Consider the following 19,399-nt stretch of genomic DNA (forward strand, 5'->3'; position numbering starts at 1 on the left):
TGAAGCAACATTTTCTCCAGTTTCTTCTAAAGATTCCTTTAGAGTGACCTTGGCATTGGTAGCTCATTTTGATATGGAGTTACACCAAATGGATGTTGAGACTGCTATTCTAAATGGAGACCTTGATGAGGAGGTTTATATGATGTAGCTTGAAGGTTTTGCAGCAGATGACTCAGGTAAGCTTGTTTGTAGATTGAAAAAGTCTATTTATGGCCTTAAGCAAGCTTCTAGATAGTGGTATTTCAAGTTTCATAGTGTTATCACTTCATTTGGATTTATTGAGAACAAAGTAAATCAGTGTATATACACCAAGGTCAGTGAGAGGAAATATATTTTTCTCATACTTTATGTAGATGATATCTTTCTTGCTAGTAGTGACATTGATTTACTGCATAAGACAAAGTGAATGCTATTGAAAAATTTTGATATGGAAGACCTTGGTAAGGCGTCTTTTGTTCTTGGCATTGAGATCCATAGGGATCGTTCACGCCGTTCATTGGGTTTGTCTCAAAGCGCATATATTGATCACATTTTAGAAAGATTAAGTATGCAAGATTGCAAACCAGGAATTGCTCCCGTTGTTAAGGGTGATAAATTGAGTCTTTCATAATGCTCTAATTCAGATTTTGAGAAAGCTCAAATGAAGAATGTACCTTATCCTAGTGTGCTTTGAAGTATCATATATGCTCAAATTTGCACTAGGCCAGATATTGCTTTTGCAATAGGGCTTCTAAGTAGATATCAGTCTAATCCAAGACGCGATCATTGAGTTGCTGCCAAGAAGGTTTTAAGGTACTTAAAGAGAACAAAAGATTATATGCTGATTTATAGACATATTCCAGACTTGCAATTAGCAGGGTATTCAGATGTAGATTTTGCTGGTTGTCAAAATGATAAGAAGTCAACAACATGATACATATTTATGTTGGTAGGAGGTGCAGTATCTTGGAAGAGTGAAAAACAGAAATCCATATCTTCTTTTACCATACAAGCGGAATTTGTAGCATGTTTTTCAGCTGTTACTCAAGCTATTTGGCTCCGGAACCTCATTAGGGAGTTATTAGTTTTTGATTTTGTGGATAGGCCCATACAGTTATATTGTGACAATAATTCTGCAGTGTTGTTTATTAATAATAACAGAAGTCTCAAGGGGTCTAAACACATGGAGGTCAAGTTTTTGACCATAAAGGAATCAATGCAGAATGGTGACGTTGCAGTAGATTATGTTCCTATAGATTATATGGTTGCAGATCCACTAATTAAAGGCCTACGCCCGTGTGTTTTTGATCGACATGTCATTAGCATGGGCTTAGGAGCGTATTAGGATGTTGTTATTTAGTGGAAGCTGTGTTTTATTTTTCTTTGAATAAAGTTTACATCTGTTTTGTTACAATTTAGTAACACTTATATATATATATATATATATATATATATATATATATCTCAACTTTTGCATTCAATAAAATATATTTGAATGGATTGTTATTATGTTGAATATATATTGTTAAAAATCTCAAGGTATTGCTTAAATCTTCAGTGAAGGCTAGGAGCATCCGAGAATCCGGTTATTAGCCTTACGCATATGTCTTATGATACATAAAGAAATGTTAACTGTGAGGACAAGACATATGTGGGTTTATTGGAACCATAAAGCATTCTCTAGTGTCATAAGTTTTTTTGTGTCGCCTAAGGTAAGAGAATGGTGACTGATAAATATGATCTCTTTATGAGAAATGTTATCCATTTGCCACACTACCATATTGAATCCATATCAATAAAGTTGAGAGCACTCGTGAGCATGGAAGGCTCTGTGTGTATACATACAGTTACCGCCATGATTCGGTGTTTGAGACTTTATGAGATATGATTGACTATTAAGAATTATCTCTGGACCAATGTACGCACATAAGGTACGATTTCAATTAATATGTCCAAATGTGAGAATGTAAGAGTTTTCCTAATGTGGACTATATTAATTGATATTATAATTTACTGTTTTTATGACTACCGTAAAACATGGCTGGTCTAAGGTGAGATAGAAGGTTTCTTAATTAGTCTAATATGGGGCTGGCTAGTGTGGGCCGAGTTGAACCTGGCCCGTAATGAGGAGGCCTAGCTGGAAACTCTATAAATAGTACTCAAGTCTCTCCTCTAACCCTAATTCTCACATTATCCTCACCTAAGAGGCGTTTACCTAACGCTACACGTGAGGGGGCCGCCTCATTGAGCCAGTGATACGGAGGGCAACAGAGGAGAAAGACTTGCGTGTGGAACATTGTGTTTCCGCTTCCGCTTCAAGAACAATGGATCCCAAAACATGTGCGTTAATATTTCTACTCAATTATGTATGTTCTTGTTCTAGTTATGGAGATCTTGGGGTTACGCAATTTGCGTCTAAAGAGTACGTTACTAAGTGCTTTTAGTTAAGAAATATGGGTGAGAGACTATAAATTCAATAGGGTCACATTGCTTTTAATTAAGAAATGTTTAATTGAACTAAAAACAAGTGCAATTGTTTTTTGATTCACAAATTAATAATAATAATAATAATAATAATAATAATAATAAATGTGTCTAAAGAGTACGTTACTAATCTAAACGTAGGATTTCCTTGCAGTGTTTCCTCAGCTTCATTCAGGCGGATCTCACGCTTGTTAGCCAATAAGAGAAGACTCACACATGGACTATCATAACACATGGACACCACGAAAAACTGTCAAATTAATACTTATTGTCCAATCTCACGATTCCTCACCATTCGACCTATTCTATGATGGTTAGCGGAAGTCAATAAAAGAAAAGCTGTTTTTTTTTTGTCGATTCTTCTATTGCATGTTTGGCCTACTTGCTAGTGGACAGGAAGGAGGATTCTTTTAGATTTCTCCATGATGAAGAAAATGCCTTGAAGGCCAATGTCTGCCAAGTCAAGGTCAGCATATCCCATTATAAAAAATTTCATGAATTGGAAGACTTCCAAGTGTCTCGAGCAGACTAATGTGATTTATCAATAAAAAAAGACTCGCACTTAGACTAATTAATATATGGATGCTAAAATAATTGTCAAATTATTACTTTCCGTCCAATCTCATGTCATGTATCTATCAAGCTGTCTATCACGTACGCATGGCCCAAGAAAGCACAAATATCAAGTGGCTGACGAAATATAGCAATCAGAGAGGAATAGGGGAAAGTCGCACAAAGCCAGCTTGTTCTTTTTAACATGTTCAGCGTGGGATGGGTCGACTGACGATTGAATAGGACAGGATGATGTGCGTCAGTCTATCGTTTTCTGTACGAGGTTTAGCGTGGGATTTGTTGTCTAACGATCGGCTTCTATACTTGAAAGCAGACCTGAAGTCTTTGAATTCATGACCAAGGCAAGGGTTATTGCATGATATAGGTATTTAGCATCGTCGGATGTGGACACCAAAATTATTTTGGACAAGAATGCTATGATTTGAATACGAAATTTGCCACGTCTAGATTATCCCTCAACCATTCCGCCAATCTACTCCAAGCATATCATATTAATAAAACATCAATTTTCATGGACAAAAAATTTTTGTCCACATCGTTGAACTCAAGATTTCACCATAAGCCAAGACTTCATCTGGTATGAAAACAAGAAGAATGCAAAGAATTAGGGAGTTGGTTGCACTTTATTTTTTCTGTTGAATTTTCTTCTTTTATTCTCTTTTTGTCCAGACAAGCTATTAATTATTGGTTTTCACTTTTATGGTTAGCAATGTATAATGATTTAGATCAAGCACGTTGAACTTGATGAGCTTGTCAGAAGAACATACTAATACTCACTCAAGTGTTGTGAAAGGACAAACTTACTTCAGTTGGTTGATTCGTTATGTCGTCGGCATCCCATGGCGAAGTCATCAAAAAAAGAAAAAAAGAAAAATGAGCTAACGGCATTTCATAACTTACGAAGGGTATTGTTGACAGAAAAGGAAAATTAGAAACCTCCCAAAGCATTCTTACAAATTTTCTACATTTAAGTTGTGATAATTGAGAATCAATTTCTATATTTTGCGGAAAACACAGTTATAAAACATGAGACAATGCATGACAATCCATCTAGGCTTCGCTGGACGGCAATCGTAGTTCATCTTGCTTTCTTGTCATATTTCCCAACATAAATAAATCAAGACAACACTGAATTCATTCGGCTAGAAAATTCAACTCAAAAGCTTAAGCTAATAGATGAAGGTTACTATGATGTTATATAAACTGGTCAATAGACCCATTTTTTAATCCATATGAACGTTAAATGGGCCAATTATATTTAGTAAATGGGCTATAAATGAATTTAAACACAATATGCCTATTAAATGGGGCATAAATGGGTTACAACTTACTTAAAACCAACATATTTCTATAACTCTCTCTTCATTCTCTCTTGTCCTCACTTGCTCACTCCACACTCTCACCTCAATTTAGGTATAAGCTTTGTAGATTTGATTAAATACAGAAGTGTTTCAATAACATTGGTCAATTATGCATAAAGAAATTTACATTACGAATGAATGGGTCATAAAAGGGCTAATGGGTCAATTTGGATCGGATTATTTATGACTTGACCCAAACCCAATTCAATCCACTTGTTTAATGAGTCCACTATTACACAAGCTATGTGACAATAGAATAAGTTGACGTCGCTTGACATCACCATTTGCGAGACTAACAATTAACAGAGGGATATTTAGTAATTATTGGGGGAAAAAGACACGAGATAAGAGGGATGCTCCGGGTGTGCACTTGGGTGCACCTCAAGATAATGTAGCTCTAATACCAAGATATGAATAACGCATAAGAGAAAATTGAGAAATTTGTATATATTTATGTATATTTAAATGTATCATAATGAAGAGTTATTATATGTTTTGTTAGATAACTATTTAAAATAGCATATCAATCAAGGAGGTAATCAAGAGAAAATATGAAGAGTCTCTAAGTTAGATGCAACATCTCAAGAGATATGGAAAATTGGGGGAAAGAAAAATCCTTAAAACTAAATCCCAAATGTCAAGCCCTTCAACTTACAAGTCTCATGTTCTTTACTCAAGATAAGACATAAGAAGTAATACAAGGAAGACAGGAATGCCATCTTCAAACAATTATGAACGCACCTGTGACGTTGATATTCCAACTTCACCATAAAGCGCATATATCTGCAAAGTAATTATTTGTAATTTCTTGGCAATTCATCTAGGTGATTTTCTTTAGCGAAATGACAACATTGACGAATGCATTCTCCTCCTTGGACATGCGATCAGCAAGTAGAGCCTCATACCTCTTAAAGACCCCATCAATAATCTCTTTACCAAAGTGATCAATGAGCAAGGGCTCGGCCATGGTTCTCATGCATCGGGCCAAATTATATCCCCCATCCTTCAAGACAATATCAAAGTTAGAATTGGTGTCAAGTATACTCCAATTCACTTCGGACACTTCCAAGCAATCAATTGAGAATGACCCTTGCTTTTGGACCTCCCCTTGTACTTCTTTTGGTGATCTAGTTTCTGTTCTTCTACAAGTCCTGGATTAGTGCATATTTAGAATTTTAGATTTTCCAACCAAAGAAGTGACAACTGCAAAAACATTAGCTGTTACCGTAATATCATAACAAAATTCACAGTTAATTGTCTATGTTACTATTGCATAGTGATAATATATGATGTTTCTTATCATGTAAATGTTGATTTTAATCAAGTCTACACTAGCCTAAGAGGGAATAAGAGTGCGCTCGAAGCACCATATAGTTTTATCTCTCATTCTCTGATTTTCTGGGGAAATTAGCAAAAAAGTTCGAAACCTACTATACTTATTCCAATTCAATCCTAAATCTTTTAATTTTACCAATTTAAACATAAAATTTTTAGTGATTAGCTAATTTAGTAATAAAATTTTCAATCCTGCTAATTTAATCCTAAATCTTTTTTACAATTTATCAATTTAGTCATTCTAGCTATTTTGGGCTGAAATAGCTAATGTGGCAATCCAATTAGGATTGACTATCCTAATGTGGACAATTCAATTAATTTTCTTCTTCTTTTTTTCCTTTCCTTTTCTATTACTTTTTCCCCTTTTTCCCTCTGCCGGCTTGAATGAAGGGCAACCCTTGCCTAGGTAAGGGTCGTGCTCACCAGGGGTTAGTGATGGGGACCCTTGCCTGAGGTTAGTGTGGGGAACCCTTGCTAGGGCAATTGTCACCTAGGGCTGGCAACCTCCATTAGCCATCACTGGAGACTAGCAATGGCTAGTGGAGTGAAAAGGAAAAAAAAATTAGAAAATTTTAAAAAATTATAAAAAGTGTCCATGTTAACGCCAGGCCGTGTTATTTAACATAGCCGGTGTTTGATAGATCACTATGTTAGTGATTTATAGTCATAATTATCAGGAAGGATTAAATTGGCGAATCATTAAAAAAAAAATTAGGATTTAATTTGTAAACATGCAAAAGGTTTATGACTAAATTGACACAATTAAAATGTTTAGAATTAAATTGACTAAATTGAAAAGTATAGAACTTAAATGGCACAAGTGTAATAAGTTTGGAACTTTTTTTTGTAATTTTCCCTTGATTTTCTCGAATACATTCCTAAGCAAGAGAAATGGGATTTATCTTGTAAGATTTTCAGATTTGAATATTGCTTTCGATCAGAGAATTCATGTGCAAATCTTAACTAAAGGTTTGCAAGAAAATTCTTGATGTCTTCTAACATAATCAGGGATTATGTTTGATTTTACAGAGTTCATAAACAAAAATTATTCCCAAAGGACTGATTTCACCGTTAACATTATATGTGATGTCGTATCACTGATTTCACTCGTAATATGAATAAATAAAATTATCTTATTACGAGATACTTGAATGATTAAATCATGGAATGCAATAGCTGATAATATACACAATAAGAAGAAAGTGATTGACATGTCAGAAAGAAAATAATAATAATTTCAATCTCTTAAACGAAGGAGGTTTTCTTTGCTTTATATGATGTATAAATGATTGTATTTGAGAATCAACCTGATCAAATTCAAGAATTAAAAAAGAAAAATTGTATACATGTGGTATTACGTATCTAATTTATTGTACTTCTAGTTGACTATGTCAAAAACTAGAAAGTTCATAATCTAACTTTACTTATCTTATGACTAAAATATATTGCATTTGATTTTTTAGCCAAAAATATATCTTTTTACAGTAACTTATGAGTTAGAAAAAAATTCAAATATATTGGTCTTGGAATTTTGATTATTTTTGCATAAAATCATCAAAATTTATTGTTGTGGATAACAAATCCAACAGAAAAGACTATATAAAAATTCGTTCATTTCTTATTTAAAGAGAGATGACCTTTTTGCCCGAAATCACTTAATGACTCAATTATTGATAGATAGTTAGATATTACAGGAGGAGAGTTTCACTTTGGCAGGTATCCGAAAATTTGAGGTAACTTTCATCTTGATACTATCAAGTGCAATTGGAAAAAAAGATACCTGAGGTCATCATTTCATTAGGTCAAAGAAGCACGCCGCAAAATGATGCATTAATTATTCACACGTCACCGACACAAATACTTCCCTAATCACAAACGAATTTTTTTATTCCAGTAATAAGGCCGAAGTTGGTCATGCGTCGTCTCATCTGTCTACACTTCCTATTATTAAGAAAGTTCCGTTCAATAAACAAGGGCCATTTGTTGTTAATCAAATGGAGCAGAAAAGCATAAAAGAGGCAGATGGAGAAGATTAAAGCATAGAGTAAGTTTTTGCAAAAGATGGACTTTGTCTTATTAAGAATTGGAGATGTCAAAATGGATCACAAAACCGTTTTATTAATTTATGTTTAGTGGGGTAGGTCGTGTACAGGTTAACTTAAATTCTTATAGATTTAGAATAGTAAAGCCCAAATTGCTATAGGTCTGGACTATATCCACCTGCAACCATATTAATCGAAAAGAAAAATTAAAAAAAAAAAAAAAAAACTAGTTTGAAGACAAAAAAAGCAACGCAGTTTTATTAATAATGATATTTCAATTATATAATGCTCATCGCTTGATATGAACGTCACAAACCAATCATGAGGAACCTTATAAGCTTAAGAAGACGGTCCATCAATTTTAATAATTATATGGCCTTTCATTAATATAAAATATATCTTTTGGTTTAGCCATAGTATATTTCAGGTAAACGATTGCAATGTTCAAGTGTTATGCTCCTATTGTCATTTGTATCTAACAAAATATGGGAGCCGTGCACCTAGAGGGTTAAAAGTTGACATAGAATGATATTTCTGTGTCAAAAGTTCGAAATGTATATTTACATGCTAAAATCAAAGCAAAATAGATCAATTAAATAGGGCTAATTCCATAAAAAAGCACGAACTTCAGGTGTTATCCCAAATCTGGCCCGAACTTTATTTTGTTTAAAAAAAAAGCACGAACTTTAGGTGTTATTCCAAATCTGGCCCGAACTTTATTTTGTCTAAAAAAAAAGCACGAACTTTAAGTATTGTCCCAAATCTGGCCCGAAATTTATTTTGTCTAAAAAAATGCACAAATTTTCATTTGTGTCAATCCGTTAACTCTCATTCCACAGTTATTCGACATGGCATTTCCACGTCAGCAATAATATCCAATACAGCAAAACGATGCTGCATTCGAGTGTTTGGAGAAAGTGTTAAATTTAAGTTTGCCTTCCAATGAGGTGAACTTTACAGATGATTCTCATGGGAAAAATAATTTAACAGCTTCAGTTCTAGGGGACGAGGCACATAGCTAGGGCCATTAGATCAATTAACAATTGGTAAACTGTTTGCAACGCCAGAAGCTGGGTTGAAAGCAGAAGATTACATTGCCTTAAAGCGAGATATTAAAAGCGTGTGCATCTTATAGTTAAATAGAGATGTGAAGCCTATTTGTAATAGAATTAATTTATTTTGTCTCAAATAAAGTTTGGGCTAGATTTGGGACAACACCTAAAGTTCGTGCTTTTTTTTAAGACAAAATAAAGTTCGGGCCAGATTTGGGACAACCCCTAAAGTTCGTGCTTTTTTTTTTAGACAAAATAAAGTTTGGGCCAGATTTGGGATAACACCTAAAGTTCGTGCTTTTTTTATGGAATTGACCCCAATTAAATACCAATAGCAAAAAAATCCAACCAAAATGCGACATGACATTTTTCCGACTAGACAAGTACAAAATGACATTGTTTTGCATGCTAACAATGGAAAGAAGAGCTCAAAATGTCTTTTTCTAGGATTTGAATTTTAGTATAAATATTAATTAAATTACACTAAATAACTATATATATATATAGTAAGCGATGGTAGAGAGAAGGCCCAATGGGTGACGTCCCTTGGCCTAGGCTGGGTGAGGACCAGAAGCCTTCACCATATCTAGGGCGAGGAGTGGTGACGAGGGGGAGGGCCTAGTGGGTGATGGCCCTTGGCTCGATCGGGTGAAGGTCGACAACCCTTGCTGGATCTAAGGGAGGGTCATGACCCTTGCCACCGATTGGCCAAAGCCACCAACCACTGCTAGGGCTCGATGACCTTGGCCAACCCTCCTCCCACCGTTGCTGGCCATTCGCAACGACCCGTGGGGAGGTAACGACAAGGGCTAAGCTTTCGCCTTCTGCAATCTTCATCTCCTCTTTGTTCTTTTTTTTTTTTTTAAAAAAAATTAATTTAATTAATATTTTTATAAGAATTCAAAAATAGGCAAGAATAACATCATTTTAGCTTTTCTTTATTGACTCAGCTCTTTGAAGAGCCATGTAGTGAGTTAATTATTAAAAAAAATTGCTATGTAGAATTTTCAACCAAGATCGCAAGACTTGGCATTCAGGTGTCTGGATTTTCAAAAAAGTGACACTTAACTGTACCTTTAATAACTTTTGACACTTAAGTATCCCATGTACTAAGTTTTGGTACTTGCGTTGTTCTTTTGCTAATGAGATACTAATTTGTAATGCATGCATCTGCACTTGTATGTTTATGATCTCACTAGAATTGATGTAAATGAGAAAAAATATAGAAATAGAGCCAAAAAATGTGTTGCCAATTAATTGTGAATTTGTCATGGTAAGATGCAAGATATATTCTCGTTTGAGTCCGGCACTTTAAAAATTGACGTGGCAAATCTGGTACATTAACCGTGTAAGGGGTGTTGTGGCGGTGGTCCCGGTGGTTGCTGGATGTAGTCGCCACGGCTGGAAGGTGCTGGTCCCAGTGGTTGGTGGTGTAACAGGCTGAGACGAGGTAAAGAGGCAGGATGCGCATTGACCGATTGGAGATCGTGGAGGGGACAGAAAGAAACGCCGGGCGGTGTAGTGAACTTGCGAGTGAGCGATAGAGTGCCTGTGAAGGTGGTGATGGACGTGAGTAGATGAAATATTATGGGAGGATTGTGAGGTGGATGTCTCTCTGCCCTTCCTTGCCTCTGGGCCTGTGGAGTCTGAAGCTGTTTCTATGATCGTGGGTGGATCTTATTTGCTTTGAACTAAGTGATGCAATCCAAAAATCGCCATAGAGTTAATAAATTACCCATGTGAACGTTCATCTGCGGAATGCATGGCCGTGAATCTTGATTTGAATCTTCTTAGGGTAACAACCATGATTTCTGCCTTTGCTCTAAATTTCTCTTCCCTTTTTTCTGCTGACATCTTGCCGAACACATAGTCCTTTCCGAACCTATGTTGGCGGTGCCAATGTCTTCTCTTCAGCAGCGGAACTAACGAGAATCCTCGATTTGTAACTGAACAAATATTGCCACTGTCCTTTTTTCCCTTTTATCTAACAAATATATTTTTTTTCCTTAAGATGATGACACAAATGATCCATGAATTTTGGCTCATGATTCAATATAAAATTTGATCCCTAAACTTTTAATTTATTCTTTATGATCCATGAACTTTCAATTTGTTTAATGTGATATTTCTTACTTTTAGTACATGTTCAATTAAATCTCTGAACTCGTGAAAATGTTTGATGGTATTAAAAGTTCAGGAACGGCGTTACATATTAAGCTATACTTCAAGTATCACATAAAATAAATTAAAAGTTCAGAGATCATATTATATATTAAGTCAAAATTCATGAACCATTTATGTTATTTTTCTTTATTCATAACATGCGCACACATTTCTTTTATTTCCCCTTAAGAATGCCTCCTCTCTCTCTCTCTCTCTCTCTCTGTTCGGCGCCCGTGCCCTGACCATGTCTTTTGTTCTTTCCTCATTTATTGATCCTTTTTTTCTGTTCTGCCCCTCCTATCAATTTCAATTGGTCTTTCTTTTATTGCCCAAAGGTGATTCAGTCGACTTGGCGAATCAAGGAAGCAAAAAAAAATCACAAATGACATTGCACCAGGTTTGTCCCTCATTTATGTCCTCTGCCAAGTTATTCCACTCAGATGTGAATTAGCAAAGCGCACTGGAATAGTTCCTGCGACCAAAATTTCGTGAGGACTCATGCATTGTCGCTTTGCAAGTTTCCCCATCTACCTAAATCAGAACATCCAAAATATGGGGATTCCGGCTTCATCAAGGAGATTAGATGGGCCGGCCGAAATCTGCACTTTATGGGTTTAATCCGATTATTTTCAATTAAGTTTAAAACTCCCTTGCCTGAGTCCATTAAAAATGCACTTTGTGCGGGCTTAATATTATTAAATGAAAATGTTTCTACTATGTAGGTGCAAATTAAAAATAATTTTGTTTATGTCAGAATCAACTCCAAACATTTCTATGCAATGAATGACTAAATTGATTGTCAAAATTTAGATATCAAAAAGTTTTCAATTAACTAGCCAAAAATGTCCAAAAAGTCCTAAATTTATTATACAACGGCCAATTCAATTCTAAACCTTTCAACTATGCATATTTAGTTCTAAAACTTCTTGAAAATTGTCAATTTAGTCCTAAACTTTTCACTTGTGCTAATTTAATTCCAAAATCTTCTATAATTTGCTAATTTAGTCATAAACATTTTAACGACTTGTCAATTTAGTCTTTTTAACTACTTTTAACTGGAAATTGCTGACTTGGACAATTTTTACAATTTTTAAATATTTTAATATTTTACTTTTACTTTTCTTTTCTTTTTCCCTTTTTCCCTTTGCTAGCCATTGCCAGCCTCATCGATGGCAAGTAGAGGTTGTTAGCCTCAAGCGAGAACCATCCTTGTTGGCCTCGGGCGAGGACAGGCAAGTGACCTCCGCTAGCCATCAACAAGGCCCAACAATGGCTAGTAGAGGGAAAAAGGGACAAAAGAATTAAGCAAGAGAAAAGGGAAAGGAAAAAAAAATCACAAATTTAAAAAAAAAAAACTGTCCACGCCAACACTTGCATGCCACATAGGATGCCAAATGCTTATTAGACCACCATATTAGCAATTTCAAGCCAAAATTGTCACGAATGACTAAATTGGCAAATCATTAAAAAGTTTAAAACTAAATTGACAAATCATCAAAATGTTTAAGACTATTGGCAAATCATCAAAAATTTTATGATTAAATTGATATAATTGAAAGGTTTAGAACCGAATTAGTTGTTGTGTAATAGATTTATGAATTTTTGAACCATTTTTCCTAATTAACTAAACTTGGTATATATAATTTTTTTCATTATAACCGATTAGCAAGGGATGGATATTACTTTTTTGCAACAGCTATAATTAAGACTCCCATCCACCTTCAAGCCGTTGAACTTCAAACATTACATTATTAAAATCATGCGCCACATACATGTTGCAATTGCAATTAATTAATTCATAATAGTTATATTATGTGATCAATTAATATTGGTGTGACACATTGCAGGAGCTTGTCACACAATAGCACACGCACCAGACGCCACCATGAAATACGTGGCAGAAGAAGAGTTAATCTGACGAAATTGCGAAGGTCGTGTACATAAGAAAATTGGATTTGCTTTATGCATTTTGTGGGGCCCAAAATGTGTGTCCCGTGCATTTTCACATGAGTTATGACAAACAAAATGCGATGATGTTTTTTTTTTTTATTTTTTTATTTTTTTGGCCACTTATTGTTTCACATCTAAGTCTCCAATTCGAATTATCAATTTCTCGAATAATATGAGTGGGAGATGATACATAATTGAATAGGGAAATTGCCACATCGGATCGTTTAATACAAGTGATCATTGGCCATTTGTTTGCATTTATATACATTAGGCATGACTCGACATTGGTTTAAACTAAGAAAGGTTTAATTGAACTTAAAACAAGTCGAATTATTTTCTCACTCACAAATGAAAACAAGATGAAAAACGCATCTGAAAAGTACTTTACTAATCTAAACCTAGGGTTTCCATGCATTATTTCCTCAGCTTCTTTCGGGGGTCCACACGCTTGGTAGCCAATAACAAAAAGGCCCGCCCATAAACTGTCATAACACACGGACGCTACAAAAATTGTTAAATTTATACTTATCGCCCAATCTCATGATTCCTCGCTATTCGACCTATCCTATGATTTGTCGATTCTTCTATTGCATGTTTGGCCCATTTGCTAGTGGCCAGAAAAGAGGATCCTTATAGATTCCTCCATGATGAAGAAAATGCCTTGAAGGGCCAATGTCTACCAAGTCAAGGTCAGCACATCCCATGACAAGAAATTTCAAGAATTGGAAGACTTCAGAGTGTCTCGAGCAAGAAGACTCTAATTTTGAAAGTATGTAAGTATGGTTAATGTTGCCGCTTCGATGCTAATGTTATTAGGTGCTAATTCAAGTGTGAATAAACAAAGCCTCTTAGTTATTATATTTGCTCGTTCCATGTTCTTGAATTAAAATCTGAATATTGAAATTGACTGCGATTTTCTCGATTGCTATGTTGCTTCCAGTTTTAGTCCCTTCTTTAGGATATAGTACGTTTCCGTGTTTAATCATCTAATTTACCTACGTTGTCTTAACTGTTTTAGCTATTAAAACACAAATAGTTCGGTAGTCAACTTCTCTTCCTTCTTTTTCCATATCAAGGTACTCAACTTTAAGATGGAGGCAGAGCCAGATGCATCGAATTTCATTCACGTCACTTGTTTTCATACATTGGTGGGTCGTCCTTCTTTATACAATATAGAAAGCTATGTGAAAGGAAAAATATAATATTTAAATTATTATATGTGGTGCTTGCTCAAAAAAAAATTATTATATGTGGTGGGTTCATATATTAATTTGATCATAATGTTTGATAAAGTCCCTTTCGTTAAACCTGTCAATATGATAACTGAAAGGTTATTATATACTTTTTCTTATTTAATGGCAATATGAATAGTGAATCTACCGCATCTAGTTCTTTTAGCACTTGTGACTTAGAGGCCGTTTAATACGATTGTATTGATTAAGCATAACCAAACATTGTTTTTAATAAATCTGTTGTCTAACGATCGGCGTTTATGCTTGAAAGCAGACCTGAAGTTTTTGAATAGGCATTTTATGTACCCAACGAGGTTCATGTCCAAGCGTAGGTCTACAGCGTTATGTGCGCACTAGTTTGAATAAACACTTACAGTTTGCCATATCATTTAGGGAACCTGTTTAATGTGATGAGCGTTAATATCTATAACATTACTCCATTCAAAATTGCCAGAGCTAATTAAGGGCTTGTTCGTTTGAATTCTTAAATTCTCGAACTTTTCGTCATTGTCCAATTTCATCCCTGTATCCAACGAGTTACGAAATGTCTGGGTCCTTTTGCTGAAAGCCCTCTGCATAGTGCTGTATATTATTAAAGTGACTTCCTACTTGTAGATCATTTATGCCTCCAAGTTCTTAAATGTAGATAGCTTCATTAGTTTTTTTTAAAATGTTTACATTCTCAGTTACCTTTCATTTTGTTCGTTGATACTTCAATTGGGTTTTTATTTTTAATTTCCGAGCATAAATAAATCAATAAAACACCAAATTTGCTCAATTAAACCAATGCATTAAGGGGATATACGACAGAATATTCTTTGAAAGAAAACTTCAAATGTCAAGCCCTTCAATTTGGAAGTCGCATGCATTTTCCTTACGCAAGATAAGATGCATGAAGTACTTACTAGCGAAACAGACACTTCTTCAAACTATGGTAAACACACTTGACACATCCATATTTTAACTTCACCATAACGTACATACATTTGTAGTGTATCTATTCGTGAATTTTTGTGATATATCTAAGTAATTCTTTTCAGTGAAATGATGACATTGACAAACGCGGGCTTTTCCTTAGACATGCAAGTAGCGAGTTGAGCCCTATATCTCTTAAAGACCTCATCCATCATCTCTTCACCATAGTGATTGATGAGCAAGGGTTCAGCCACAGCTCTCATGCACCTAGCCAAATTGTATCCCCATCCTTCAAACAGCATTACGGTCGAAATCCGCGTCAAATACATTCCAATTCACTTCAGATACCTCCAAACAATCGATTGAGAATAAGCCTTGCTTTTGGACCTCCAATCGTACTTCTTTCGGTGAGGGCGTGTATTGAGGGATGTTGAAGGAGTCCAGTTTCTCTTCTTCTATAAGTCCCTGCATTAATGTTACATGTAAAATTTTAGATTCTACTACCGAAAATTTGAAACAATTGCAAAATCATAAATTCTTTATATCTTCATGAAAAGTCATAGTTACCTGATTATGTAATTGGGTATGTAACTATTGCATACTACTAATATATGTCGTTTCTTCTCATATAAATTTGGATTCCATTTTCTACACCATGCCTAAGAGGGAAGGAGAGCGCAGTCGAAGCACCTAATAATTTTATCTCTTCTACCCTGATTTTCTTGAATAGATTCCGAAGGAAGAGAAATCGCATGAATTATGTAGGATTTCCAAATTGTGCTATTGCTTTCGTTCAAAAATTTCATGTCAAAATTCTGGCTAGAGGTTCACAAGAAATTTTTTGAAGTCATCTGGCATATACTTAAGGTACTTGAGAATCAGGAATAAATGTATAAATGGCATTATAATGGCATTTTTTTTGCTGTCCAATTGATTGTTATGATCGGTCTCGGAGTGCCAATTTTTACCAGAGGCAGTAAGAAAAATCTACCTAAATTTTGCCCTTATATTTCATGTGATTATCCAAGTTCTCTTTTGATTTTTTTTTTTATTACCTCGGAGACCATCTCATTGAGAGCAATAGCCAAAAGCTCCCAAATGTAGCAACACTCTTTGCTTGAAGGATCGTCGCTTCTTCGACCTAGGAGGGTCAAAACCATACGCCCCCCCACCACCAACTCTTGCCCACGACACTCCAAGAACGTTGAGAAGTCCCTTTGGAATTGCTCATAATATGCCCTAAGCACTTTCGGAGGGCTCGATCTCGCCATGTATATGTTGCCTTTGTTTCCCTCTAATCCTCGTGGGACCTGACAAAAAGTAAAAACCAGAGAGAGAGAGAGAGAGTGAGTTTGATATACAACTACTATACAAAAAAACCCCAAAATTGTGTCTCCACTGTCACATACTTCACTTTATCCAATAAAAGAAAAGGTTGGACAATAGTTTTCAGTAAACAATATCAATGATGAGAAGAGTATTTATGGACAAGATGTTTCCCATGAGGCTGTACAAATGAAACTGGGGGCTAAAAATTTACCTGCGACAGCCACATGAGGCTATATGAAGAATGAATTAAGTGCAGGCTCTCCCGAGCGAACAATCTCCCGTAGAACGAACCAGGAACGCCATTGAAGAAGCATGGCAATGTCGCTAACGCTCCATACTTGCTTTTCATTTGCTCACTCAACTTCTCTTTGAATCTCGGCAAGAGGCTCCCAAAGATGGTATTGAAGTCATTCCCTGGGAGATCGTTTAAGAACACTCGGAACTCCGGCATTTCATGGTTCGTCGCCTTGCAGACATCAATCATAATGGTGATGATCTCAGACATGGCGAAGAGAGTGTTGGGGCCAGAGGAGCAGCCCAAGTCGGCGATGGCGAGGCCTGCCTGGAAGGTGGTGTTGGTGGCAGAGAAGAGAGCTGTGACAGCTGCCTCGGTTATGGGCCTCGTCATCATTATCACCTTTTTCTACAAAAGGAAAAGGAGAAAGCATTAACTCAAGATAAAGATAGAAAGTCTGCATCTTTAGTTTTTACAGGTACAAAGAAATAAATCTCATTTATTACATATATCTTCCATCCTCGTACAATGATATCTTCATGATTGAAAAGTGCAAACTTCATATAGAACGATCAAATTTTGTGGATTCCATGTATTTGCTATGTTAATCCAAATTAGAGTGTCATAGGAATGAGTTTGTCCCATATTGCAATTTTGTAAAATCTAGCACTTTAATATACCCCTTTTGGGTACATTCTTATTCATGAGAAATCTTGTTGATTGAAAAGTGTATCTGTGAAGTAGGGTGATCATTTGAATTTTTGAATGATAAGTAGCACTTTAATATACCCCCTTCGTGTACATTTTTCTTCAAGAGAAGTCTCGTTGATTGAAAAATGTATCTACAAATTACGGTGATCATTTGAATTCTTGAATTAATAGTTACCGGCCTCAAAGGGTAGAATAAATTGGCGTTTTCGTTTATAGAATTTCAAATCTTGGTAAACAAAAAGGAACCCTAGTTTGATATAGAATGAAGAGACTATATTCCGGTACATCATCAGCGAAGCAATGAGAGACGTACCTGAAGCAATGAGTTGTTAGCATAGCTTGTTTCTCCCATTCCTCCATTCATGTGCAGTACTTGCATGACTTCCATCTCTCTCTCTCTCTCTCTCTCTCTCGCTCTCGCTCTCGCTCTCGAACGTGTGTGTGGCGTTGGTCTAATTGGCTTGTATTTGAATTGGTTTGAGACTTCTATTTATAGACATTTGTGTCTCGATGTTTCACATTAATTCTATGTGAACTCACAGTTCGAATGTGAAACACGCATGGGCATGAGTTTGCACGGATATGTCCACTTGGTGGGATCTCTCTCTGCCATGTGAATTCTTATTCCTTCCAAATAAAGGACAAATTTGGGCAAGGTACTTATAAGATTCATGTCGGCATGTGCTTCTCCATACATAGGACGAGTCTAGATACACGTCATATTGCCGTGCATGTGGTTGAAATTAAAGGCGTTATTCATTTTCATGAGTTTTATTAACGAGTTGTCTTAAAACACTAGGTGAAAAAAAATTAAATAACAAAAAAAATTGATGCACTTTGAAAATTCAGTTCGTGCATATCATGAGAAAATTTTCTCATGCTCTCTTAACAAGGGTCCTAACGGACAATCTACAGGAACAAAGTCACTACCAAGGTGATTGACCTAGTGGGGATGGAATAATCTGTCTTCCAAGAGGTCATGCTAAAAGGTGTAAAAGTGTAAACTTTTGTCAAATCCAATTCTCATCGAACTTTGACCAAAAAAAAAAAAAAGTTCTCATTGAACCACTTAGATCTTAAGGTGCTTTTTTAAAGGAATTTGAGTATCTCATGGGTGGCCTTCTCTCATGACACATACAGAGATTCAATTATCATGACCAACTTATTCTATATGTATTATGAAATTCTATCCGTTGATTAAAAAGCTTCACAATTGATGATGTACTAAATATTAATCTCAGAACTTGAAATCCTAGTAAGTGGTCGTATTTGATGATTGATAGTCTCACCCAGAGAGAATTTTTGTGCTTTATAACTCAAGGACACGACACAAAAACTCGGCTACCTTATAGGCCCATGAAATATCCATTATGCCCTATGAACCATTAGATTTAGTGAGATTTAAACAGGCAGCTTCTAATCTTTGAACTGAGAATCTTCAACGTCCCAACTAATTAAGCCAATATTGGGGATTACTCTAATAGTTGTTCTTTAGCATCGAACTCTCGGGGCATTTAGTACGGTGATCCAAGTAATTCTTTCAGGAAGCTAATGTGATGATGAGAATTTAAATATAATCATTTGATTTGACAACACCTGATTTACGGTAAATTTGACTAGAAAGGCCATCGCAAGGAAATTGCATCTCGATTCTTTGAATATTTGAATAGATCGTGAATGGATGACGTGGTGTATGGTGCGTGAGAAACCTAGTTCACTCCATCGACGATGACGTCATAAAAGCGTCAAGAGCTTATCGCCCACTAGCGCACGCGCCCACCGCCCCAATGGAAACACGGGGTAGGAGAAAAGTTAATCTGAAGAATTTGCAGTGGTCGTGCACGTAAGAAAAGGTTTCAATTTGCAGAAAAACAAGATTGGATTGCTTTGTGCATTTTGTGGGGCCAAAATGTGTATCCCCTGGATTGTTCCGTGATTTATGACAAGGAAATGTGATGATGAAATATTATTTTTGCCATGTTAGTTCACCTAACATTGTACATCTAGGTCTCCAATTCAAATTCTCAATTTTTTTAAT

At 35.7% G+C, this 19,399-nt stretch overlaps 1 protein-coding gene across 1 annotated transcript; it reads right to left on the reverse strand.

Annotated features, from left to right (window-relative positions):
- Positions 1 to 5,217: 5,217 nt before the first annotated feature.
- On the reverse strand, positions 5,218 to 17,749 carry LOC104417313 (salicylate carboxymethyltransferase). Its single transcript, XM_010028613.3, has 5 exons — positions 17,675 to 17,749; positions 16,627 to 17,058; positions 16,142 to 16,396; positions 15,392 to 15,551; positions 5,218 to 5,450 (listed from the first exon to the last, which is right to left on the reverse strand). The coding sequence occupies exons 1-5, from the start codon at positions 17,747 to 17,749 to the stop codon at positions 5,218 to 5,220; spliced, it is 1,155 nt and encodes a 384-aa protein (XP_010026915.2).
- Between the last annotated feature and the right edge of the window lie 1,650 nt (positions 17,750 to 19,399).

The sequence above is a fragment of the Eucalyptus grandis genome, chromosome 8, assembly GCF_016545825.1.
Source record: "Eucalyptus grandis isolate ANBG69807.140 chromosome 8, ASM1654582v1, whole genome shotgun sequence".
NCBI classification, from domain to species: Eukaryota; Viridiplantae; Streptophyta; class Magnoliopsida; order Myrtales; family Myrtaceae; genus Eucalyptus; species Eucalyptus grandis.